The 26,105-nt window shown below is 46.9% G+C and overlaps 3 protein-coding genes across 4 annotated transcripts in view; 2 read left to right on the forward strand and 1 right to left on the reverse strand.

Moving 5' to 3' along the window:
- The first annotated feature begins 6,331 nt into the window (after positions 1–6,331).
- On the forward strand, positions 6,332–10,224 carry LOC119464199 (retinol dehydrogenase 7). The gene is made up of 5 exons (XM_037725064.2): positions 6,332–6,730; positions 7,175–7,381; positions 8,262–8,444; positions 8,963–9,095; positions 9,646–10,224. Exons 1-5 carry the CDS (start codon positions 6,526–6,528, stop codon positions 9,980–9,982), a joined length of 1,065 nt encoding a protein of 354 aa, XP_037580992.1. The 5' UTR covers positions 6,332–6,525; the 3' UTR covers positions 9,983–10,224.
- Positions 10,225–13,160: 2,936 nt separating this feature from the next.
- On the forward strand, positions 13,161–17,942 carry LOC119464198 (short-chain dehydrogenase/reductase family 9C member 7). The gene is made up of 5 exons (XM_037725063.2): positions 13,161–13,370; positions 13,963–14,169; positions 15,465–15,647; positions 16,162–16,294; positions 17,451–17,942. The coding sequence occupies exons 1-5, from the start codon at positions 13,274–13,276 to the stop codon at positions 17,785–17,787; spliced, it is 957 nt and encodes a 318-aa protein (XP_037580991.2). The 5' UTR covers positions 13,161–13,273; the 3' UTR covers positions 17,788–17,942.
- A 7,474-nt stretch (positions 17,943–25,416) lies between these two features.
- The window catches only part of LOC119463870 (retinol dehydrogenase 7), a 31,678-nt gene continuing 30,989 nt past the window's right edge, over positions 25,417–26,105 (reverse strand). For both annotated transcript variants that reach the window (XM_049655968.1, XM_049655969.1), the window contains exon 7: positions 25,417–25,988. In XM_049655968.1, the coding sequence (XP_049511925.1) occupies positions 25,643–25,988 (346 nt within the window). In that variant the 3' untranslated portion in view covers positions 25,417–25,642. The remainder of the gene's footprint in view (positions 25,989–26,105) is intronic.

The raw sequence follows: 26,105 nt of genomic DNA on the forward strand, positions 1-26,105 counted from the left end.
TCGGTCGGTCGGTCGGTCGGTCGGTCGGTCGGTCGGTCGGTCGGTCGGTCGGTCGGTCGGTCGGTCGGTCGGTCGGTCGGTCGGTCGGTCGGTCGGTCGGTCGGTCGGTCGGTCGGTCGGTCGGTCGGTCTGTCTGTCTGTCTGTCTGTCTGTCTGTCTGTCTGTCTGTCTGTCTGTCTGTCTGTCTGTCTGTCTGGTCTGGTCTGGTCTGGTCTGGTCTGGTCTGGTCTGGTCTGGTCTGGTCTGGTCTGGTCTGTCTGTCTGTCTGTCTGTCTGTCTGTCTGTCTGTCTGTCTGTCTGTCTGTCAACTGATTCAGCCACCCGGCCAAAGTTGGACCACTTGCTGACTGCCCACACTACTTAAAATGGTACGGCTGTTCATACTTGTGAACGTTATCGATCAAAAAGTAAATAGTACGCATATCTGAGGCGCAACATCACTAGGTAAGTATTAGGAGGTGTGTTCCTTTAATAGAAAATACATAGATACGTAACTCTAAAGACCCTAGTTTCTTAAGCTGCGCTGAAAATTCCATGCTATGCGCGCCGACGAACGACGTCTGCCACGAAGGGAGGGAATCCTCTGCACAAGCTCGTGTTTCCCCGACTGCGCGCCGACGAGCGCCCTCTGCCATGGAGGAAGGAAACCCTCTGCACAAGCTCATGTTTCCCGATGTATTGCCAGATGGCGTCCATGTCTCACGCAGCGCCTCCTCAATTTTATCAATACCAGCCAGATGCGGCCGATTCCGCCTCCTCAATTTTATCAATGCCAGCCAGATGCGGCCGATTCAACATAAAGGAAGCGCTGTCTGAGGCAGGGCAAAACATAAATGGCCGCTTGATGAAATACAACCCACTCTACAAGACATGCCCAGACAACGCAGGGAAAAGACCGACGACCAAATTGCAGCGGAGAAGCGCCGGCGTGCCGACGCTCGTCGTCTCAAGCGTGCCCAGGAAACGTCCGAGCAACGAGCCGAGCGGCTAGCGCAAGATCGTGAGTCAAGGCGCACCCGGAGGCAACAGGCCAGACCAGGATCAGACCAGCACTCATGTAGTACGGCCGGCAGAAGACTATCGTCTTTTGACGACATTTGCAGCGAAGCACGCAGATACGCGGCCATTTTTTCGCAAAGGAGCACTGGGACTGGTACCCCAAACGTCAACGTTGCCATAGCAACCACGCTCCTGAAGCTCTCGCTGCTGCTCTCGGCCTCTGAAAAGTGAGACAAGATTTTTGCGCCGGTGTCTCTCTCGTAGAAGATTTTGTTCGCGAGAAAAGCCGACTTTAGAGTGTGGTGTGTCAGCTTGAAAGTTACGTTTTAGGTCTGTGAGTGTGAGTGTCAGCCAGCAACAGATGCACTCAAGCAATCATGGCGCGGGTCTTCGTCGTCTTCTTCAACGTGCCACGAATAAACACAGAGCGCGTCTGCTTCACTAAAACTGCTACAGAAGTTTCGTGGGCTTCGTTTTGACACGTGTCGTCAGCGCACACTTCCAGCAGCTCGTAACAATGCAAGTTCAAAGCTCGCGCGCTGCTCGGGCCTATCTGCTCTGGCGAGCTGATTGTAGGCGCAAAGGGAGATGGCGCACCAACATGGCAACACTTCCGGCTTCAAAAATGTGACGTCAGGGCCTCTCCTATTTTGTTTCTTTCCTCCATGCTTTCATGCCTGCTGCAGGACGAAGGCCTCTCCTAGCGGTCTCCAGTTACCCGAGTCTTGTGCCAACTGACAATATCTAATGCCGGCAAATGCCTGAAATTTTGCTAATTTCGTCACACAACCTAGTTTTCTATCTTCCCCGAAATTTTTTACACCATCGCTCGTTGCGCGGTCCTTAACTTCTTAAGCTTCTTTGTTAACCTCCCAGTTTCTGCCCCACATGTTAGTACCAGTAGAATGGGATGATTGCACGCATTCATTTTCAAGGATACCGGTAGGCTGCTGGTCGGAGTTGGTAATGCCTGCAGTATGCGCTACGAACCCTTTTAATTCTTCTGTGAATTTTCTTCTGGTGATCAGGGCCCCTTGCTACTAATTGGCCTAGATAAACTTGCTATTCGCCAGATTCTAGGCGCTGACTGAAAATCACGAATTCTCCTTCTCTTGGCAGGCGATTCAGCATTACCTTAGACTAGACTTCTGCATGTTGATAAGCAACGCTACTCCTACACTTTTTCGGCTAAGGTCCCCGGTCATTTATTCCAAGTCATCTCCATCGTTGCTGAACAGGACAATGTCCTCTCCCAACCGGATGTTGCTGAAGTGCTCCCCGTTGATCCTCAGTCCTAATTCTTCCCAGTCTAACAACTTGAATACTGCTTCCAAACGTTCGATGAGTAGCATAGGAGACGTTGTGTCTCCTTGCCTGACCCCTTTCTTGGTCGGTATATGACCGTTTGTCTTGTGGAGACTAAGGCAACTGTGGAGTCTTTATATACATTTGCTATGATATTCATGTATCCTTGCTGTACTTTGTCACTAGGCAATGTCTCTATGAGTGATGGTATCTCTACTGAATCAAACATAATTCCTAACCCATGAAGCGTCCCATATAGCTAAATTATTTTGCTACAACAAGCCGACAGCCGTCTCAAAGGCCATGTATGTGGCACGTCTTCTTGTAAACTGGCCTAAGGTGAGCTAACAAATTAAATAAGCCCGGGATTGCATGGAATATAAATTCCGTGGGCACATACGAGGTGTTCTTTACAGTCAACAGACATTTTTGAAGTCCTCTGGGACATATGACGCCATTATACTTTTCGAGCTTCATTACTCGAAGAGGCGCACAGGGGCCGTATAACGTAAAATTATTCCTTCCTGACTTTATTCCTATCTCTTGACGTCAAAGAGCCCATTCAAACGCTATCCTTGCTTCTAGGAGGTCACTTTTGTTTGCTTTGAAAGCAAATAGCATTACTTATATACACTGGCCGGTTTTCCTAATCGAATTGGGGGCCCGGCCACGGCGGCCACGTTTCGATGGGTCCGAGCTAGCAAAGTGAAAGTATATAGCTGGAAGAGAAGGGTGGTGCCGGCGTCTGCGATTGTGCCACTTCCCTTTGCTTAGCTTGTGGTGGCTGGTCGACAACAATCGCGACGGCGTGCAACGAGAGGATGAAAATATCGCTAAAGCGGATCCTCAGTTAAGAAGAGTTCGCAGGGCGATGTCGTACATGTGCCGAAAGGGCTCGAAAACGTTATGCTGCTATTCGAAAGCGTTTATTATACGCAAGGAAATCCATTGTCCCCGGCAGATCCGAGTACCTAGAGCCCAAGTGATTGGGGGGCACATAGAGTTTCTCACTATAACACCTAGAGGGTAAACTGGCGCCACCGTCTATGCGAGTTTCTTAAAGGGCGCCGTGCCCTCGTGGGAATGACGGGATATGTGTCTGCGAGGCTTGTGTTGGCTCGTGTTGAACGAGGCTTCGTCTAAAACGTGGATATGGCTACACAAATAATGCGTTCTTAAAGTAAAATCTACCTAAAAGGCTTTCATTCACCCATATTACATCTCTCAGTAAAGTTTACTCACCTACAATGAAGAATCAAGAGAAGAAAAGCAAGAACAGACGACAAAATGTTTCAAAGCGAGCGATAATGTTGTCGTCTGCCCTCCAACTTTAGCGGCCAGCTGATACTTTTTATGTTTCATATAACTGTGTATCCAATAGTAAGTCCTCAAAATTAAACAAAACATATTTTTGTGTAATAATAAAGCTAAAGCAGTTTTTACGTGCTGTTTTAGCAGGAAATGAATCATTGTGACAGACGGAGCGGTGCTAGCCAGGCGCGTCTTCAAGGCGTTCTGGCTCTCCAAGAACGATGCCAATCCGAAGTCACAATATACCGGCATTCCCGTGGATACCACAGCGCAGCAGCACCAGTTTTCCCTCTAGGTAATATAGTGAAAAACTCTATGGGTGGGCAGCCATTTCTATCCCTTTGGGAACTGGGAAGTCTCCTGCTATTCTCAACAAAAAAAATGTTAGCTCTGGTCGGCATATTAATGCATATCTAGTGCGTACCGTCTGAAATTAACAATTTTCAACATGTCATCATGTCATAAATTTTCAACATGTAAAGCAATTAGTCCAAGTAATAATTAGCAATACAGGCAATACAATGGTGATGATTTGAATAAGCATGTCACTTTCCTGTGCTACTAATATCCTCCTCTTAGAGTACAATCCATCTCAAGGAGCAGATTTGTGCTACATGCCACAAATTATATTTGAAAAATTGCACTAGCTTAAAAAAAGAACGCTGTTCAAATACGTATAGACGTTTCAGCAGATGGCTCAGGACGTAAATAGAAAAACCGGTCGAAAGCTGGTCGGGCTTATTATGATAACTTTAGGACTGGTTTCCTCACATCTAGTTAAACTTACGGCTCCAAACAAACGTTAACTCCAGTGCGTCTGGAAACTTTACCGCGTTAAAGAGCTTCTTATCTGAATCTAAGAGTATTAGAACCAAGGGGCCCTGAAATGAGAACCCACACCCCCCTTTAAAAGGAAAAACAACGCGGCAACCGACTGAAAGATGTCACAGGCGTCTCGGCAAAAGTGGCAAGCCTAAATCACCCTAGTATAAGTTCTACTCGTCCCGCTGCTAACGTATCACCGAGACACCGAACTAATGGTTCAAGAAATAATGCAAACAACTAATGAACACGTTGTAACATGTTGCTGAACAGCGAAAAGAGGCACTCAAGTGGAGCAGTTCCCGGCCAAAGCTGCCAAATATGCACCAACTCATCCGATACAAGAAAGTACTGATGCCAGACTAGCCCCGCTAGCCTCAAGCGCCTTTCCCATTCAACCAAACAACCCTTGTCTCCCGGCTATCAATACGCGGTAACCCCTGTCTTTAGGCGATCCTTGGACACAACAGTTCGCTTCGAGAAACAATGTCAGACACTCCAGTGTGCCTTGAACAGACTGGACGATAGGCCATTTACAGAAGCAAAGGTCATGGGAGTCTGGCCTCACAGCTCATCAGCCCAGAAAGCCATTCGAGCTCTTCTTCAGTACCTAAAGGCGACAGACTTGTGTGCCAGACTGTAGACATGCTGCACCTAGCTTAGTGCATGTGAAAATGTCATCAAGACTCGTGTATACTCTCTCTTTCGCTCCCCATCTTCCTTCCCACGTGAAGGGTATCAAACCGGACAAAGTCAGCTTAACCTACCTGCCTTTCCTTCCTCCCTTCTCTCTCTTCTCCTCATTTACCCTTGTCAACACACACAAAAAAATAGTGTCTCTCTCGCCAAAAAGTGTTGGTGTGTGACCGAATGTCAGCCATTCTACATTCAAAGAGTATACTGGAATTAATACCATAAAGTAGTATTCTTTGTGTATTCTTCCTGCGCGATTCTGTAAGGAAATAATTACCACCGTCGCTTGTCGCAGTTTCCTGAATCGCGTTTCCAGTGTGCGTCTTCTTGTGTGCTGGTATGTTTTATTGCCAGGCGCACAAGTGAGCTTTTCCTGTACCTCTGTCCTCAAAGCTTTTTTTTTTGTTCTTTTTTTTTTCGAATGAGTAAACTGCGAAAAGTTTTGAATACTTCGGGGACAGAGCATGCTGGTTAAAAAGTACTGCAGGCATGGACCCCGCGCCAAATTACAAAACGCACCAATCATGCTTCAGCCACGAAGTATTCGAGCTTACTTCCAATTACCGCCGTCAAAAACAATTTTGTGGAAGTTGTATGCGTGCGCGTGTATGCATATATACCATGTGTGTGCGTATATATAAATTTATGTGCCTCTGCGCGTGTTTGCGGGTACGTCTGTTTGCGTACGTGTTCCTGTTCATAAAAATCCTGGTTCAACTGCGATCGCTAAATTCGCTGACGTTTCAAGCACCTATCTTCACGGCTACTTTCGTGAACAGGGCAGCGATTTCGCAGTGATGCCTTTCGGCTCGATTCTGTGCAAGTCTTATCACCCACTATTCACGGCCGACTGATCCCATTGCTAACGCTGGCGGAGCATCGCTCTGACCACTGATGAAGCGCGAAAAAGGAATATGATCGAAAAAGGCATCGTTTCGAAACAGCGGCACATGACGCGCCTCGCACAGACATTTGCTTCCGCGTTGCTAGCACGAGCATGCCTGCTGTCCCTCATTTTTCTACATTAAACAGAGGGTGGATGGTGAGGTCACTTTGTGTATAGAGTACATGGTAAATGCGTTCCCGCGTTAATTCCTCTATAACACCCATTTTCCTTTACCTTAATGAGCATCACTCTCTCTCTTGCAATCACTTCTAAAGGTGTTGTCCAGCGCGTCAGACAGGAGGGATACCATGGCAGGCGCTTTAAAAGTCGAGCTCGGTTCCGCCTACTTGCATAATCCTTGGCCGCCGGACGCGTGTAACTTTCTCGTGTCGAGGTCACTTTACGACGGAACAAAGAATGCCCGCAACTTGTAGCACGCGCGTCTCCAGTGCGAGTTGTCACTTGTGTCCGTGGTGCGCCCACCGTTGGCACCGTGCTCGTGGAAAAACATGCCGACGGTGGCCCAGCTAACAATCCCGGCGGCCGCCTTGGTGTGGCTGGCCGCTCAGCGACTGCCTTCACTGCTATCCGCAGCCACCAACCTTAGCCTGGTGGTGCTGGCGCTGTACTCTGGATACTGGTTGGTGTGGCACGCCCGCCGAGCACTTTTCAATGGCCTGGTCGATCCGAAAGGGAAGTGCGTTCTCATCACGGGTAAGAAGGCTTCGCTGACAAAGGAAACGCCATTTATATGGCTTTGGCGACGCCAATCTCGGTGCTTACGGTGAGACAAATACTTCCCAACTGTAAACGTTTGGTACCGCGAGTAAGCGGTTGTTGCAAGATTCCTCGTACTACTGCAGTAAAGAGACATTAATAATCATTCTGACCGGCACCTCAGCAATTTTCATTGCCATTATCAACCTATCAAGTGTAGGACGAAGGCTTTCCCCAGTGATCACTAGATATATGTTGCGTCGGAAGCCCTGAACATTGAGAGCTGGCCTCAATTATGGGGTGCGTTCCATTTGAGAATAGGCAACATGTTCCGTAATAGAGTACAAGAACTCTCTCAGATACTCTCATTACGACACAAATATTTATTCCCACGCGAGGAACTGCCAGAACACCGTTTATTTAGTTCATTTGTTATTTCAGGTTGTGACAGCGGCTTCGGTCACATGCTGGCGATGCAGCTGGCCAAGGAAGGATACTTCGTTTTTGCGGGGTGCTTGGATGAAAATAGTGATGGTGCCAAGGTTATAAAGAACGCGGAGAACACCTTACTGCTGCAAATGGACGTCACCAAGAAAGACGAAATAAGTGAAGCGCTACGAGCCGTAGAATGCCACTTGGAAGGAAGAGGTGAGCCTTTCAGTCAACTCGGCGATAGATTTTTTTTTATTCAAGCTCACTAGGTGAAATACTACTGTACGAATATGAGGTTGAAAAGCTCTGTATTTGCAGTTGTTCACTCGTGTGATGTTTTACGATATGTTTTTTAAGAAATGGCACAAAAGAAGACCCCTCAGAATAGATGACAGGAGAGATGCCTCCTATTGGTCTAGTCTTATGTGCCATCTTCTATTGAGCCATTTCAACCTTTGTTTTTTACCCATATCAACTGAGCCAAAAACATGTCCAACTCAAGCTTACTACGGAGTTAAATTTCTGACTCTCCAAGTTCTTTTTTTTTCTTCACTCCAGTTCCCCTGCGTTTTTCCGTAGTTTGCTAGAGTTGCCCTTTTACAAAGTGGCTGTGCTGGGTTTCGTACGCGTCTTTTTTTTTTACGTGTCTTTTTACATATCGGCTTCATAGTGTTGTGGTCGTAGGCGGTGATCACTAATGAGTGATCAAGGGCGCGATCTTGTACGCGTTCCAAAATGGAACGGAGGCGGTCCGTTCCATCGAGCCGCACACGATTGGTCAATTTGAACCATGACGATCAAATTGACCAATCGTGTGCGGCTCGATGGAACGGACCGCCTCCGTTCCATTTTGGAACGCGTACAAGATCGCACCCCTAGTTACCAGAAATCACGAGGAAGAATTCGCAGCATCGCAACGACCCTACAGTTTCAGCAATCAGGATGTGGGTAGTGGCCATGTATCTGACACAAAACTCCCAAGAACATTGTAATTAGGTACTGCTGTTTTGAAGAGAGCTATCTGCACAGCCATTGCCGCATGATCGATTCAAATGGATTAAAGACAGTTCCGGACTTTTGTTCTCCTTGCCCGCAGAGCTGTGGGCAGTTGTCGCCAACGCTGGAGTCGCCTGCTTGGGCTACATTGAATGGCAGCCTATAAGCAGGGTGCGGTCAGTTTTCGACGTCAACACGTTTGGAGCACTGTCGGTTTCAACAGCCTTCCTGCCACTGCTAAAGAAATCTCGGGGCCGGCTGGTCATCGTGACAAGCTTATTGGGTTTGTGTTTCGTGTCCTTTTCTCTTATTCCATGTCCAATGCACATCGCAAGTAACAGAAACTGCAGATGGAGGTTTGAAGAGCTGCTGTGCTCATGCTCAGTAAATTGGGTTTGTTTGCAGCACAGTCAAAGAATTTGATACAGTCGGGTACCTTTTTCCGGTAATTGGGAGTCTTTGAATCCAAACCAGACCGAGGTTCACCGCAAGAGAAAGCCATGAAATGGTTCATTTAAGTTATTACATTAATCTGCGACCAATCCCCCCCCCCCCCCGCTCCTTCCCAAAGCGACAACCATATAATCATTGACTCCTCGCCCATTCTTCCGTGCATGGTACACAAACCGCAAGCAATCAAAACTGGGATGGCGGTCTTCACTGTAGGAGTAGGTGAGCTACTAAATTCAGAGCAGAAGAAATCGTTGAAAATGTTCTGTGTCTTTCTTTTCTTCTCACTTCACTTCAGCGAGGCATCACCACTAAGTGTCCCCCTAATTTTATTCCTGCGGTTTTCCCCAGGTCGTATGACCATGCCCGAATACCTGGCCTACTGCATGTCCAAGTGTGCCTGCACTTCTCTGGCCGACGGCCTTCGTCAACAATATTTCAACAGGGGTCTTCGGGTCTGCATGGTTGAGCCAGGAGCATACAGGTTGGTATTACGTGGTTCAGCTTGTGACATAACTTCGCAATATTGTAGACCCCTGTTACACAGCTGCATTCTAATCACATATCCTCTATCGTGAAAGGCACTGCAAGTCCATTAGCACATTAAGCACGTTTCTGGCGGTGGAGTGCTATTGCAAAAGCGTCGCGCAGATAAAGAAATACGTCCACGTCGTAGCTCAAAGTTGTGAACTTAGCAATAATCTTTAAACGTGAATGACTAACTCACGTGCTTAGCTTACGCATATTAGTACCGGCGCAGGTGGAAAAATGGAAGGATTGTGCCTCCTTCTTCTCTTCAGATGACTGCCTTTGGCCATACTACGCCACTAATCTCAATTGCGAACAAGCAGCATCTCCCTCTCTTTTCACTCCCTCAACAGCCCAGCACTTGCAACGTCCCTGCTCAGACGCCCCTTGCGACGTCTACATAGCATTTTAACAATGCGTGAAATTCGAAGTATGTTGATCCGCTCTATCAAAATTTTACTTATTAGAGGCTGTCAACTGCATTCACACACTGCTGTCAATTGCAGAACAGCACTGGTGAACCACTCTCGGATGGAAGAAGCGTTCGACCGCGACTTGGAGCTGCTTCCCGACAGAGTACGCAAAGACGTCAATCAGAAAGTCGTCGCTTACTTCAAGCACACTGCCGATGTCCTTCATTCGTCCTTCATGAGAGACGAGCTTCAGGAAGTGGTCGACGCGATGAAGATGGCCGTTCAAGAGAAGCTGCCTCGAGCATCCTACAGACCGGGAGCGACCGTGCTGGGTCTGGTTCGATGGTTGCACAACATCGCACCGGCCGAGCTAGCTGACGAAGTCATGGACGCGGCCCGCAGGATATCGACACTCGTAAAGAGAAAGTAGCAGGCGTTCTTGGCACGAGCGTGGCTTGATGGTGGCTTGAGGAGTTGATCATTGCTCAACCTGAAACCTCAAGGCCAAAACTACTAAGAGTGCCATCGATAATAAACCCATGCTAACCTCTTAAACATGTTTATGTAAGCCTCTGTAAACCTTCCTAGAGGTGTGTAATGTATTAAAGCTGAAGTTTACTTTCCCGAGTTTGGTGTGGCTGCTGGCTGTTGGGTCGGTCGCTATCTCGGAGGATATATTTTGTGGATACATGTACAACGGTTTAGTGGCTTATATAACCCCTGTCTGCTGACTAAGTATGGGCACCTCTGTTTTGGGCAACAAAGCATACGGCTGAACCCATCTCACGACGACTGTCGATAGCAATACGTTTAGCATAGAATCAGTACAGCGACCCAGTGTATTGCGACCGCCGAAACAAGTTATGAGGCGTGTGCTGCAGCGGGACTAATATATCGCGCTACTCTAAGAACACTCGGCGCCATCTAGCACCGCGGCCGCGAAGCCTGTGCGTGTCCTCAGAGATGCGTGGAGCGCGGGTGCGTGACAACGCTTAGAAACGCGTCGTACGGCAACCGGGCTCCTCTCTCGCGCTTCTTTCAGGACACGCTTTGCCATCTAGCGGCAATGCCGAAAAGTCCCCGCGTGGCCTCCGAAACTAGAAGCATGGTTCGCCATTCCCTACAAACGCTGATAATAGTTCCCTCGCACACCCGTGGCACCGAGAGATTCATTGAAGAGTGACACATACCCAGCGCATTCAGGGCGTAGCGTTGGCGCGAAACACGTTCCTTGAAAAAAGGCACATACCCAGTGCATTTGCGGCGCTCGGTGTGTGCCCAGTCACCCAGGTATAGGCGGGAAAACGGTTAGATGCAAACATACATGCATAGAAACATACATATAGATATGAACATAGATTGATACTTGGCGCCCGGAAAGGGCGTGATGTACCTTAAGAATGCTAACGCATTAAAGATGCCTTCATGCATCAAACCAGAACATATTATGTTGGCTCACAGTCAGCTCGAAAGAACGCCGATTTGTTAATGAAATTGTGAATCATATTTACCGGATTCATTGATTTGCTTCATTTTCTTTGATTTAATTAGCCGGTCAGTATGTGCCACTGGTTGTGCGCCCGTTCTTGGCAAATCCTGCAGAATGGACACGTCCAACTGCGATTCATACATAAAGTCTTAACATAATAATGTTAATTTGCTTCACTCTCTTTGAACTGCTACTAGACATAATTAAAATGTGGAGCGAGAACGTTGGAAGTCCTCAAACGTTGAATGGTAATCAAACCAGTCTTTGCAATAGCACAAAGTTTGCATCACCGGTAAAGACACCTTCACTTCACATAGATTCCAACATGTCCGATGGATCTGCGCATTTTATGTGCACGTATTGCTGTCTGTTTTATTACTATGGCATACTGTAATACTGTAGTCTCTATAACTGTCTGTGTACACACGCATGTATTACTTTTATATTGGTATTACATTACTGCTTGCGGTTTCCAGGCTTTCAAGTTGGAGAGTAATCGCAGGATGTTTCAGCATGAACGAAAATCCCTAATCAGTGTCCAAGCACCAATTACACCAGAAGTGCGGCCTCCAACATCAATCGCAAACACGTTTGAGCAGCTCTGTTGATGAAAGAACATGCGCCTTTGTTCATTTCTTTCTTCAAGTAGAAGTCAAAAGGAAAGAATTAGAATCTTGAATAGAAATCGGGCATTGCCTTTGATATTGCTCCCCACAGTACACAAATCACTGAGAGTTATAAGTCCTCGCTAATATCATGACAGAACTTCTTTCAGCTACAGAAACTTACAGGCCGCGTTTTTTGTTTTTGTTTTTTCTTGTTTTTTTTGCCCTAGAAACATTCACTTAGTGAGGTTGTACAAAGAGAGAAATTCCCGATATGTTAAAATACAAAAACACAGAATATGTGAGAACTCCAAATATCGCATCAGGCCACAAATATTGCAGCGTGTTCTAAAAAACAAAACCGTGGTTATTGTGCGAGGGTCAAATAAGCTAATTAATTTGCTTCAGCAGACGTAAGTCAACTTGTGACGATTTTATTTACCAGTTTTTCACGTCAACTACTCGCGAGCTGCGACAGACGCCGGACATGAATCCATATTTAGTACCCGCGCTCTTTAGGTGCGCACAAATGAATGTACACGGCTGGGTTTGTATTTCGCTTCCCGCGCTATGAAACTATCATGACTTGGAATGTCGCCAAGATGTGGTTGTGCGTCTGCTAAGGTTTATTAGCGGCTCTTTTATACGGCCGATTCCTTACACAATTACACCCAGTCCAAAAACAGCGACTGTTTTGTCATAGCACGGTAAAGGATAGTTACACTGAAAACAACGCTCCCTGTGTGACATGCATATTTTGACTGCAAGGCATTGTTATGCTCACTGGAAGCCCACAACGCGTACTTGCGTATTTAAAGCGTTGCTGTATTCTATATGACGTAGTATGTCCACCCCGCTTTAAAAAACGAAATTCCCCGCGTTAGCGTAAGGAAAAGCGTTTCTAACTCTACGTGATGAAATTGAATGTCGCGTAGACCTTTCGTTTAGCCTTTTCTTTTTTTTTTTTTTTTTTGCGTGGTGCTGGGCGCCTGCTTAGCAACCAACAGAGCCTTATCGTACCAACGCGTCGGTTGCGCTGAAATTGACATTGTATTCAATTCCCTTTTTCTTTTTTGGCTACCTGTTCATCTTCTTTGTGCCGACTCTTTTTGTCCTTAAGAATGAAACATCTCTATACCGCATTTATTATTTCCCTTGAACCCAGTTTTCCTTCCTTGCGGACATGAAGGAATCCACTTGTAACCACGTGCCCCGCATGCTCGCGTCCATCACCTTGCCGTGTATCACTGCAAAGCAGCGGTGTCGAAAAAAGAAAGACAATTCATAAACGGTTCTCCTCTCCCATATGCTCAAGCCCTTACATTTCTTTTTCTTAGTCTGCTTCTTAACTCAGCCGCTATTTTTCGTCACACTTTTTCATAGGACACAAAGGTAACCGCCTCGTTCCCAACGAGAGTGCCTTCTAGTCACATTCCTTGTCCGTACTGTGACAACCGTCTCTTCTAGTCACATTACTTGTCCGTACTGTGACAACCGTCGCGCAGCACTAGCAATGTACAAACTGACCCCCACCCGCCTGACTTGGTTGGCTGCATTATTGCTGTGGGTGGTGTGTTCGCGAGTGCCATGGCTGCTAGGTCTGGCGACCAACGTGGGGTTACTGTTGATGACGCTGTTCTCCGCTTACTGGTTGCTCTGGTACGGGCACCGTGCTTTGTTCAACGGATTCATCGATCCCAAAGGAAAGTGCGTACTTATAACAGGTAAGACAGACTACTTGCTTTCAACTTACGAAAAGTGCATCGCGGACTGTACGGAACGCCATGGTTTAGTACTCCGGGTTCATCTTCATTGGCTCAAGTCTTCTTGGCCGACGCCAAAGTCACAGTACATTGCACGCTTATTGCATTATGCACCTGTGCATTAGGTGCATTATGCAGTATGCACCTAAATGACTAGGCAATCTGTAATGACAAATTGTAGCGCAGAACAACATAGAAAGAAGAAGCGAGACGGGAAACGAGCGCTACACTTTCCAACTTCTCTGACTTTGAATCTGACTTTCCACCTTTGAGAGACGCCTATGGTTGTAGGAAATTCAAGTTGCAAGCACGAGCCCGGATGATACCGTAGACAACAAATGGGAACCAGTACTCAGTTCACTTGGTGATTTCCTTTTTTTCGCTCCATAAAGTACCAGAATGTAGTTTAGAGGGCAGACACTGGTGACGCTTTCTTTTTTTTTTTTTTTTACGTGTTTGCAGTCACTTGGTCGCTGTAGTTCCACAGCGGCGTTAATATGGTGTGGCGGTTGTGTATGGTATCCTTGAATAATTGCGGAAGCACTTATCGCAGGATGCGACACCGGCTTTGGGCATATGCTTGCTACGCAGCTAGCTGATGAGGGATTCTTCGTCTACGCCGGATGCTTGGACGAAGACGGTGACGGCTCGAAGATACTGAAGAGGGCGACGAACATCCGGGTTGTACAAATGGACGTCACGAAGGAGGAAGAAGTCGCTCGAGCTTTCCAGATTGTGCAGAAGACGCTTGACGGGAGGCGTAAGCAAATCTTATTGACGCTCGTACAAGCATCGTCTGCAATTATTGGGTTAGCAAGAAATTCGATGCTAGCGATAGTTATGTTCTTTCGATCCTGCCTTTGTCTTTCATCACCCCGTTAGAAGGCTGCATTTTATCCATCGAACATTTTCTAGTGTACGGAAGGGAACTTTGGTCGAACAAGGAATGCTGCTGAAGCCTTCACTTCGACAAGGGAACTTGTCTGCGTCAGGACAGCAGCTGCTTTCCTCAGTAACAATTTTGTAGGCACAGCTTATGTTATCCCGCCCTCAATTGAGGAAGAGCAGAATAATCTCGTGCGCAAAGTAGTGTTCAAAAAGCAGAACACATGGAGACGGGGTGGGGGGTTGTTTACCCATGATAAGGAGCGATCAGGTGTAGGCTACTGCTGTAGCTTCGTCCAAGAAGTAGGGATGACAAAAACGGCTTAGTAGCGTCAACTTATTCACCTCCTCCTGACACTGAGCGTGGAGGAGAGTGAGCTACGCGTCTATAAACGCTGCTAGGGAGAGCACTTGGTGCCCTGACGAAGACAAGTTTCGGTATCGAAACATTGCCTCCATTGGCATTTCTTGTTTTACCACTGTTTATCGCTTCACACCTCCATCTTCCAGTTTGTGTGCGCGTGCGCATGTGTATGAGAGAGGGTCGAGGAAGCGGCTATGGTCTGTCGGGAAAACAAGACAAACACGCCATGAAAGCCAATCATTGCAGTGACAACACTAACAATAGTAATATCGATAATATCGATAGTCAGCATGCTCAACGGAAAGCATTACTACGCAGAAAACATTATTCAGCGTTAATGAGGTTGTGCTCAGTGTTCCTGAGACACTTTCCTATCGCGCACTCTAAGGAAAGAGTAAATGGTCGAAGCTGTAGGAGCAAGCGATTGTCTCATTTTTTTACTCCACTCCCAAAAGTTTCCCTCCCCTCACTTCCCACGTCTATATCCCCACGTAAGTGCATTCAGCTTAATTAGGTACAAGTAGAGTAAGCACACTCCTTTCGGAGAGTACGATAAGTCGGAACAAGCGGTGTTAAACAGGGGTCAAGCAATTACACCCACATGATGTAGCTTCCGGCACTGCATTGTTCTAGTGAAGTGCCGGATGATCTGCATTATCTAGCACTAAACAACTGCGTTACTTTTATTCTATCTGTATCTTTGCATGCACTGTGTGCCGCTCATGCCTTTCACGGATTTGTTGGCTGACCCAACCACGAGCGATTCTGATTCGGTCGTTGCACTTACATTCTACGCGACAATGTAGATCTGTGGGCAGTGGTCGCCAACGCCGGGGTCGGCAACATTGGCTACATCGAGTGGCAGCCCTTAAGCCGCGTTCGCTCCGTATTCGACGTCAACACGTTCGGCGCCCTCTCCGTGTCTGCCACCTTCCTGCCGCTGCTCAAGGCGTCTCGCGGAAGGCTCGTCCTCGTCACCAGTATTTTGGGTCTGTACTGCTTGTTTCGTTCTAGCACACATGCTTCCAATTCTTTGACTGTATTGAATGCACTGCGTGAGCTTTGACCGTCAGGGAGCGCAAGTGTTGTCTGCTAGACTCTTCTCTAATGGTAATTTGGTGGCCGGCATTTTCGCCGATTGGGGATAGTATAAGAGCATATGCAGCGCAAGTAGCTTTACTTTTTTTTTCCTTAGGATGATGTTGCTATAGTGGGCGGGCACAGGGGAATCGTGAATAAAACTGGCAGAGCTGTCATGCAGCTAAACGCGACCCGACTGCACACGCTCCTGCTATATCTGATCGATCCCCAAGCCGGCCATCGAGTTAACCGAGGCAAGGCCTGTGGCTTTGTTGTAGGAACAACTGAAATGACGACACGTGCTATCGGGGGGAACTTAGTCGTGGTCGTAAGGGAGTCTTTTCATGATTTTTTTTTCTTTTCTTTTTCACGTGCGTTCGGCATGCGGCGTCCTCCGACGACATTCTGCCCTGCTTTGCGCAGGTCGAATGACTCTCCCCGAGTCCCTAACCTACTGCATGTCCAAGAGTGCCTGCACTTCCCTCGCCGACGGCCTCCGACGTCAGTATCTAAACAGGGGCGTTCACGTGTGCACGGTAGAGCCTGCGGCTTACAGGTTTGTCCCTGGATTGCTTATTTTTCGATCAGGCTAGTAGCCTTAGAAGTAGGGTAAAGTGATCAAGCGAGTTGGTACGTGTTCATATTTAACTGTTCAGCGCAAAAGTTACACTGCACCTGCATATTAAAGGAAGGGTTGAAGAAAACAACTGTAACACTGAATGCGCACTTGTATTGAGCACAGATTTTTTTCGGAGGCAGTGCATTAGTTGCGTTACAAAGGCGTAAAAACGCAATAAACAGTACTTGCGGGGGGGGGGGGGGGGGGGGGGACATGGAGTCATCAATAACCCTTGTCATATAGGAAGCATACCTCTTTGTCATGCGATGATAATTGTGGCTAGCTCACACATGCCGTCCCGTTCTTGTTCATTTTCTACTCCTAATTTATTTCTCTGGTCAATTGGACGTCGTGGGTGAACAAAGCGGACATAAGATTTAAATCCAGCGCATAGCCGCAGTCGCGGCCGTGCATAGCGAAGTTGGACCTCCATACTGGTCCCTTGAATGAATTATGGTGCTCTCCTAGGCGCACTCTTCTATGGCGATCTATGGTATTGTTACCGTGGCTAGACGTGCACTTATCAAGCTAAAGACACTACTGACTATTAGCCCTTTCATGACGGCACATAATAACACCCCAAAGAAATGTTTCTTTTCTATCTAAATTTTCACAACATATCCAGAATAAGCATAGTCAATGAAAAGAAAAAATATTTTGCAGAAACATTTTCAGCAATAGTGGAGAATGCCAGGCCGAAAACTCGAAGTCGGTTTCACCCCAAGCCACCTTGTACAGACAGTTCTCGTCATATGTGAACCACAGGCGTACATTTCAGTTGCTCTGCATCACGTGTATGACACCACTGCCTCCGGAGACCTTGTATCGGTCTGTCTGCTCTGACCATGCTTTCAAAAGAAGGCGAGTCACGTGCCAAAGTATACTTCCTCGTCGGTTGTTCCCGCCCTAGATCAACAAAATGACACTTGTTGCCTGTCATTCAGTGTTGGCTGAAGGCATATAGCGAGAAACGTCGCACTTAATACCGAAACTCAGCTAGAAACAAATGTGTTTTGGTATGTTTCCTGTAGGCAAGACTCCTCAATAAAGGGTTAGGCTATAGACAAACGCTGCGTGTTCTTCTTGCTTGCAGAACGGCGATGATGGACCATGCCAAGATGGAGGAGACTTACGACCGCGACATGGCGCTTCTCCCGGAAAGCGTTCGCAGCGCCATCAACCAGCGGTCCGTCGCGCGCTCTAAACATACGGCGCACGTTCTCCACTCCTTCATCACGAGAGAACCCCCGCAAGAAGCAGTGGACGCCATGAAGATGGCCGTGCGCGAGCGACTTCCCCGCGCGGCTTACAAACCCGGTGGACTCTCGGACGCCGTCATACGGTGGTTCTACGACATGGCGCCGACAGACATGGTCGACGAAGCCATCGACGCTACACGCAGGATAGCGATACTTACGAAGAGAAAGTAGGGGAACACGTCTTTCACCCGGTCCTCAACTAGAGTGAAATTGGCCCTTCTTTGCAAAACAACAGACAGATTTCGAATAGCGTTTGCGGGCAAACGTAAACGCTTTATGTACATAAAGAAATAGCGTTCTCCTCACTGCGCGTGCTCCGAACGTTATTAGATTTATGTGGTTTACATGCGCTATGATAACGTATGTTATTTGTCGAATTTAGCGTTCGTATGTTTACGCACGCTAAGAAATAGCGTTGTGCACCCTTGGCTCCCGGTTCAGCGGGAATGATCGTGATGACTACGCTCTCTCGTTGATAGCGCCAGTAACTATTTAAATTAGGTTTCGCTTCCTCCAAACTGACTGAAACGTTAGTTACCAGTGCATAGCGCGTCCAATTTCTGAGATCGTTCGGCGATCCCGGCGACCGTAAGCCTAACGAGACACATCCCCATAGATTTTTAATAAATTGTCTTAGCTTAGATACGTTTGGCACGAGACACCAGACGGCGCCCTAGCTGTCTCTTAATATCTTCCTTGTGTTTTCGTTCCCGTACGTTAAGCTAAAAAATTGGGGTAGCTTGCACTAGTGGCGCAAGGCTAAATACACAGAGGAGCTGATCGGTTCCTAGCTGGTCCTGGATATACGAAGTGATGCTAAGTTATCCGAAGTAATGCCAAGTTATGCTAAGTTATACGAAGTGTATAAGCATTTCCTCGTGGTCCGTGGTATCGGGGAACGCCTCGCGAAGCACTTGCAGTCCGAGCACACGTAGGGAAGTGGGGCGAAAAATATTTGCACAGTGTACGGGCGGCGCGCAGCAAACGACACGCCGGGATGACGTCACGTCGCATGCGCAATAGCGCGCAGCTCGGCCGAGCCGCCGCCAGAGGCGCCTGCTGCAGTCACGGACACCGCGATACGTTCGGCGCTAATGCGGGGAAATGCGGAGGCGCGGATGGCGTCGGCGGCACCTCTGTACGCTGTCTCGTTGGTGCTGCTACAATTTGTTTCTCTCTCTCATTTTTTTTTCCTTTTCCTCTCCCAAGCATAGCGCGCGACGCTCCGCGAGGTGGTTGCTAGGCAACGCAGTGGCAGGCGGCACACATTACGGCCGGCCCGTAAACAGCTCCGCTGGTAAAAGTCTTTAAGAGACGCGCACCCTAACGTCCCGCAAATGTGCTTGCGTTTAACGTAGGTAAGGCGATAACGCTATTCTAAAACTGTCTAATATTTGCGGAGAAACCATCGACGATGGTTGTCGGTGTAAGTGAATAGCTGAACGTTTTTTAGAAAGCTAGTCGCTTTACTAAAGGAACGAAGCGTTTGAAGGGGCATATTTGTTGCAGTGAGGATTACTGTTGCAGTGAGGCCTTTTCATCGCGTAATTTTGCAAAGAACAGATCCGTTAATCCGTTATTCTGCAGCAGTAGTCTAAGTATAAACACCTATACTTTGACCTTGTCGTATAGGTGGTTATACGAACAGACTGATTCGTCATATTGGCCTTGTCTCCAGCAGCACATAAGGCGACTGCCATCCTCCTCTCCCGCCGCTGGAGCCCTTTCCCGCAGCCGGGGGAGAGGATGGTGCCGAAAAGAAGAGGGCTGTTATTACCGAGCGCTCCACCACAGCATCTAAACCTTCAGACGCCTCTACCACGTCTCATGGGGATGTAATAAAAAGGCGAGATAAACTAAATTCCTTACAGGATAGATATAGACTAGAAAGTTCTCTGGTGTAATGAGAGGCACTCCTCGCTAGCTCAGACCCGGACTAGCGCTTCTGGGCCACGTCCGGCTGGCGGCCGAAGCCAGTGGAGCCCTGGACTAGGGGCCCCACCCATCTAGCTCCTAAACCCCTTCCCTTTTACCTCAATAAGTGTTAGTCGTCTTCTTCTTCAGACGCCAAAAGCTATCAGCACGACAAACACAGTTCGTCTCAAAGATCGACATTCGGCAACGAACGCGCTGCTAGTCGGTTGCGGGACAGCGCGCGCCAGTTGCATCGGCGGTTTAAGGCCGACCAATACCAACCACCAGCAAAAACGGGCGAAACATTCAAATGAAGCTACTCACTTTAAGATACATTCCATTCGTCGAATGCAACAGAAACCACAGCGCAAACACAACACAGAAAAACATGGAGGGTCTACACACCTCTCCGCGTCGTGTGTAGCAAGAACCTACTTCTGAACCACTTGTTGTTGTCGATGAAGACGCGTCACCTGACTAACGAGATGTCGCAGTTATCAAGGCGTGTCCTCGCCAATGCCAGAAACAAGTAGGCGACGATTCACGATGACCTATTTTGCGCGTTCATAGAGTTTAAGTAGTATACTTCGCCGATTATGAAATGAAGAGAGGTGGGAGGTGGCCTTGACATCTTCGAGGAAGCCAAAGAAGCAACTCCAGGAACACAGGTCGCCTACAATGCGTGGTATTTTTCACGCTACTGTCAATGTTGCTCGATAGGACTGCTGGCGCGAATGACCAATGTAGGGAGGTCCGATCAGGTGAGCGCATTTTGAAGGCGGCAAGTGTCATTGGGCTGTCCGTTTTTCGGGGCAAAAGATGACAGAGGCCGCAAACACCGTGGGAGTGCATTACATACGCTTGACGCTTCTTCAAACGCAATGCGATTCTGTGAAAAGCATATCCGACAAAAGCATCACCCAACATCTATGTAACTTTTTGGCGGTAACAAAGTCACCCAGTGTTGATTGTTTGAAGTTTGTTTTCAGAGAGCTGCTGTCGGGCGCGGGTCCACCTTCATTCCGCATTCTTTTTCGCGTTTTGCGCCATATCTTTCAAACTAGGAAAAATAAATGAAGAAAACGTCACAAGTTTAGAGACCGCGATTGTTAAGTAACGAAGCCATCGCTCGCGAAATTACTTTGATGTCACTGAATACCAAGTCACCCCCCCCCCCCCCCCCTAGAACTTACCACTAAAAACTAACTTCACCGTTGGGAATTTCAGGTAAACGCTAAATTTACGCACATGCTACGTTGTTGCAGGAAGTCCAGATAAGTGGGTGGAATGATAATTGAGACAAGCAGAATCATTGAAGCCGGTTAGCATTGCGTGATTCTAGTAGCTATATCATTATAACTCAAAGAATTGCACTATGTGAGTGCGTCTGCACATTTACGCGCTTTGGCAACAACTTACGCATTAATGGTCCCGGTTTCTCTCTAAATAAGTTTGTTGGAAGTGGCGCTTTATGTGTGTCGACCAATAGGGTGTTTTTTTTAAGCTGCACCAAGTTTTTTTAATTGCTTGTGGCATATCGCAATATTCTAACAACTGAGCGAAATGACTCGGTGAAGCGAACATTATTTCCACGAAAAATCTAAATGCTTATTTGAATATTCACACTAATAACTGAACATAATTACACTAATTACCTTTTTATCGTACATATTTCAATCTACGAGTTGTAGCTAGTGAGTTCGCAAGGCATATCCGCTTAGAACGAATTCTGACGACGCAACGGTTTTGAGATATGCGGCGTCAAACTTAAGGTAAAAATGCACCGTTGTTCCGCGTAATGTTATTGCGATAGCAATTATATGGACACTCAAAAGCTGCCGTCGCCGTCGCCGTCGCCGTAGGTTCTGTATGACGTCATTTGGAGATGAAATCGTCGCCGCGCGCCGAACGCTGTATGTGCGAGTGAAAGGGCGCGAGGGGCGCGTCTTTCACGGGGAGTGAACGCACGGCGGAGAACAAACGCGCGTTCTGCGCCGTGCTCGCTTATGCAGAAGTAGGCGTCTCTTTCCTCCTTTACAATCACCATATATGTAGAGCAAACGCGCCTTCTTCGGACGCGCGAGAGGCCGTGGGGGAGGGGGAGGGAAGGGAGGCGACGTTTAGCTGCGGCACCAAGTGCCTATTTATATCAGAGGCTCCAGCAACAGTCACCAACGCCGCACGCATTTTGAGCTAACGCGGGCAAAACGCCGATGGCGTCGACAACAGTTCGGCGTGTTGTTGCTACCAAAGCCGCTCACCTTACTTCGTGTGACATTGCTGTGTTGCTATCGCATTCATTGCTTCGCCCTTAGGGCGAAACTGTGACATTTTTTTATTGCCTGCGGCATATGGCAATATTCTAACACCTGAGCGAAATGACTTGGTGAAGCGACCATTATTTCCACGAGAAATCTAAATGCTTATTTGAATATTCACTAATAATTGAACTTAATTACACCAATTACCTTTTTTATCGTACATATTTCAATCTACGAGTTGTAGCTAGTGAGTTCGCAAGGCATATCCGCTTAGAACGAATTCTGACGACGCACCGGTTTTGAGATATACGGCGTGCACAACAGATGCACTGTTGTTCCACGTAATGTTTTAAGAACAGGCTGTTTTATGCATTGAAGCACAGAAGTAACAGGAACGCCTATGTATTTTGTCGGACACTGAAAATTAATACCTCCAAACTGGTGTAGTCCTGAGAATTCATTTTAAGTGGATGCGCCTAGCAAACTCAGCGGCTACAATTCGTGAATTGAAATATGTGCCGTAAAGTAATTGTTTAAAAAGGCAATTTGTGTAATCATGGAAATTATACAATTGCGCATTTTGATTTCTCGTAGAAGTAATGACCACCTCATGAGAAGTTTAGCTCAAGCTTTAGAAATGTGCCACCTATCACAGGCAATTTTTAATAACTTGATGCTTATGAATTTGATGCAATGAATTCGAAAAATAAACACCTCGTACGTGTTACCCCAACCCACTATGCTATCTAATAACACCCGAAGATTTTGGAGAGTAATTAACCCACATTAACATCCTGATTCATCCTTAACAAATCCTATTGGTGATCAGCTGAACGATGCCATTCTACTCAATTCTTCAACAACGCGTTTTCGGCTGTCTTCACTCATGAAGTCATTACCCCTTCTCTAGCTCTCAGCTCATTTCATGATTATTCCATGCCCCCTATAGTCATGAGTTGTGATAGTATTTTTTCTTTATTAAATACCCTTAAAGATACTAAAAGTACTGACCCGCTCGGCTTTAACCACAAAATACTTAAAAATACATCTCAGAGTAGTTTTCCAGTCATATCTGCACCTTTTTCTCAGTCATTAGCATCTGGCTCCGTCCCTCACGACTTTAAAGTAGCTAAAGTAATGCCAATTTTCAAATCGGGCATCCGCTCTGATCCTCTAAAGTATAGACCCATTTCATTGAGTTGCACCTCCTCCAATCAATAATTGTCTCAATGGTCACAACATCGTATTTAAATATCAGCACGGTCTTCCCAAAAGATTTTCTTGTGACACTGAGCTTGCTGGATATACTAACGACTCATTTATTTTAATAGACGCCGGGATTCAAGTCTACGCTTTGTTTCTCAGTTTTTCCAAGCAATTTTGATCGGCCGGGTCCCCCACTGTAAACTACTACTCAAGTTATCGCATCTCAATATTCACCCTCAGCTTTTAGCATGGATTAAAGACTTCCTCTCATCTCGCGTTCAGTTCACCTCTGTTAATGTTTCTCACTCTTCAATCGCTCAAGTCACATCTGGTGGACCCCAGGGGAGTATGCTTGGTCCCCTGCTATTTCTAATATTTATTCATGATTTGCCTAATTGCGTATCTTCCCAAATTAGACGGTCCGCTGACGACTGCGTTGTGTACCGAGCCATTAAATGTGACTTTGACCACCAATATTTACAAACTAACCTCGATTCAATTAACGCTTGGTGCTCATCGTGGCTAATGACCCTGAACCACTCTCAGACAAAGCTCGTCTCCTTTGCAAGGAATTCTTGCGGCATCCTAACCACATACAGTATGAATGGCACAACAGTTGAGACAGCTTCCACTTACAAATGTTTAGGAGTTCTCCTTTAGTCCTACTTAACCTGGAACTATCACACTGATTTGATACTAGCAGCTGCTAACCGTTCTCTTGGCCTCTTAAAACGTAACCTTCGACATGCTCCTGCGCAGGTGCGTAACCTTGCTTCTATTACCTAAATCCCACCTAAAATCGAGTACGCTTCAGCCATATGGGACCCGGATCAAGCCTACATCATAGATAAGATCGAATCCCTGCAGAACCGTGCTGCTCGTTTCATTTTTTCAGATTACTCGCGTTTCACTAGTGTCACGGTGTTAAAAGCTCGTCCGGATCTTGATAACCTTTCCCATCGTCACAAACTTGCTCGCTTAACTCTTTTTTACAAAATTTACCATCATCCGTTACTCCATGAAGATTTCTTTCAATAACCCTCAGCCATCTTTCCACGCCATGACCATCCTTTTAAGGTGAAACGCATCACCTGCCGCACTTCATCATTTGCGAAAGCGTTCATACCCAAAACCATTATTGAGTGGAACCGGCTGCCTCCTACAATCGCAACTGAAATGAATACACCAAATTTTCATGAACTTCTAATAAATGAAACGATACGTAGCTTTTCTTCTAGTTCTGCTCCGTTTACCGCAATGTGTTTGATTTTAACAGCGGAGCTGTTTAAGCCGGCCGTAAGTTATGCGGCGAGCCGCAGAACCTCGCCGAGCTATGACGTCACTGCGTTGCCTAGCAACCCCATACTAGCTGTGCGATAGCTTCGCCGAGCTGGGAAGGAGAGAGCTGAGAGAGAGTGAACGCGGAGTATAAAAATAGCATCGCGCAGCATAGTGGATGCGAGGTGGAGAGGAGGAGTGAGGCATGTGGTAGTGGGACGCGTTGAGCTGCTATCCGACGCCGATCGCGTTTCCCCGCGTTCGCGCCGAACGCACCTGTTGTCCAGAAATATGCATCTTTTCCTACCCTCAACCTCTACTACTACTACTCCGTGATTGCAGCCGATGTCTCTGGCTGCGGCTCGGCAGGTTTCGACAAGAGAACTGGACACTCGTCGCTTCCGAAAGCCTGAAGCGAGAGCTATAGGGAAGCTGAAACCAAGCGTCGCAGAAGAGAACATCCCGAGTTTAGATTGAGGGAAGCCGAGAGTTCGCGTAGGCGAAGAAAAGAAGATCCGGAGGCTTGTGAACGTGGCCGGTTGAATTCATCGCGATACTACGCAGAACATCGCGGAGAAATCCTGAGCGCCAGGAAACTAAATGTGTGGTTTGCCACTACTTTACTAGATTTTCCCCAGCTCCGCTGGTCTTTGGGGTTTGCGGTAGCAGAGCCACGCATACTTTTTCGGCACTGTTTATTATGTTGAGTGTTTTCATTGGTTCATTGAGTGTTATTCCGCCACATTTTTATTCTTGTCGTCTATTCATTTAATGCGTTTCTCTATTTTGTCATGGCATTTTTGTCACCCATGTAATACCCTCGTTGTGAGGGCCTTTAGGTGTTTCTTGAAATAAATAAATAAATAAATAAATAAATAAATAAATAAATAAATAAATAAATAAATAAATAAATAAATAAATAAATAAATAAATAAATAAATAAATAAATAAATAAATGTTGTCGTTTTCGTGCCTGTTCCTAAAAATAAACACTGAAACCGGCATAAACGAGTGCATTCATTTGCGTTAAAATGAACTCTATTGTCAACGCGTAAAGGCAACATTAAATTGTTGTATTTCGGGAGTGACTACAGCTTGGTACTGACACAAAAGCCTTGGAATTGTTTTCTTTAATATTAGTGGTTTAAGTAAGGACGAAGATGGTGGCATTCAAGTTATGTTGGTGTGAATAGTAATTGGCTGTTCTCTTTAGAAGCTTACCGCACTGTACAATGATCAGCACGCAATCACCTACACGGCTGCAGAGAAAACCGGCATGACTCAAGCAGTGATAATGCACAGGAATAACGGACATCAATTTCGGCAAGACCGCATTCAAACAACAATAAAAAGAATGTTAGATTCAATCATTTTTGTGTCCTATTCGCGCGAAGCGTTGCCACTTTGCTCATGATATGAAGCGCTTCGTCCATCACTTCGGCCGGGAGCAAGTCGATCAACAGCCGGTACACGTGGTCCACTGTGCCACCAGCAGTGTAGTGGGCCTTGGGCATCCGATCAAGTGTGGCCCTCCTCATGACGTCCACGGCTTCCGCTGTGTCGTTGCGAATAAACCACGACAAGAGGACTCGCGTTCTACTTTTCAGACGCTCCACGAACCGCTCGTCGAGCGTATAGCGAATCCTTTCAGGCAACCGCTGCAGGTCGGCGTCCATTGCCTTTTCGAGTACGGCGTGATCGGCCACGGAAGTCCTGAAACATAGTGGAAAGTAATAACAATTGCGGTAACAGCTGCTGGGGCTTCGTGGATTCATTGCTGCTTCGTGATTGATTAGTTCATTTATTTTACAGTGAAGCTGTTTATGGCTA

This window comes from Dermacentor silvarum, chromosome 9, assembly GCF_013339745.2.
Source record: "Dermacentor silvarum isolate Dsil-2018 chromosome 9, BIME_Dsil_1.4, whole genome shotgun sequence".
NCBI classification, from domain to species: domain Eukaryota; kingdom Metazoa; phylum Arthropoda; class Arachnida; order Ixodida; family Ixodidae; genus Dermacentor; species Dermacentor silvarum.

Bases quoted from the DNA above. Each gene is read 5' to 3' on its own strand.
- LOC119464199 (XM_037725064.2), top strand. From the start codon at position 6,526: ATGCCGACGGTGGCCCAGCTAACAATCCCGGCGGCCGCCTTGGTGTGG. The intron at 6,731-7,174 runs GTAAGAAGGCTT...TTGTTATTTCAG, and splicing joins GAAGTGCGTTCTCATCACGG to GTTGTGACAGCGGCTTCGGT. The intron at 7,382-8,261 runs GTGAGCCTTTCA...CCTTGCCCGCAG, and splicing joins ATGCCACTTGGAAGGAAGAG to AGCTGTGGGCAGTTGTCGCC.
- LOC119464198 (XM_037725063.2), top strand. From the start codon at position 13,274: ATGACGCTGTTCTCCGCTTACTGGTTGCTCTGGTACGGGCACCGTGCT. The intron at 13,371-13,962 runs GTAAGACAGACT...CACTTATCGCAG, and splicing joins AAAGTGCGTACTTATAACAG to GATGCGACACCGGCTTTGGG. The intron at 16,295-17,450 runs GTTTGTCCCTGG...TCTTGCTTGCAG, and splicing joins GTAGAGCCTGCGGCTTACAG to AACGGCGATGATGGACCATG.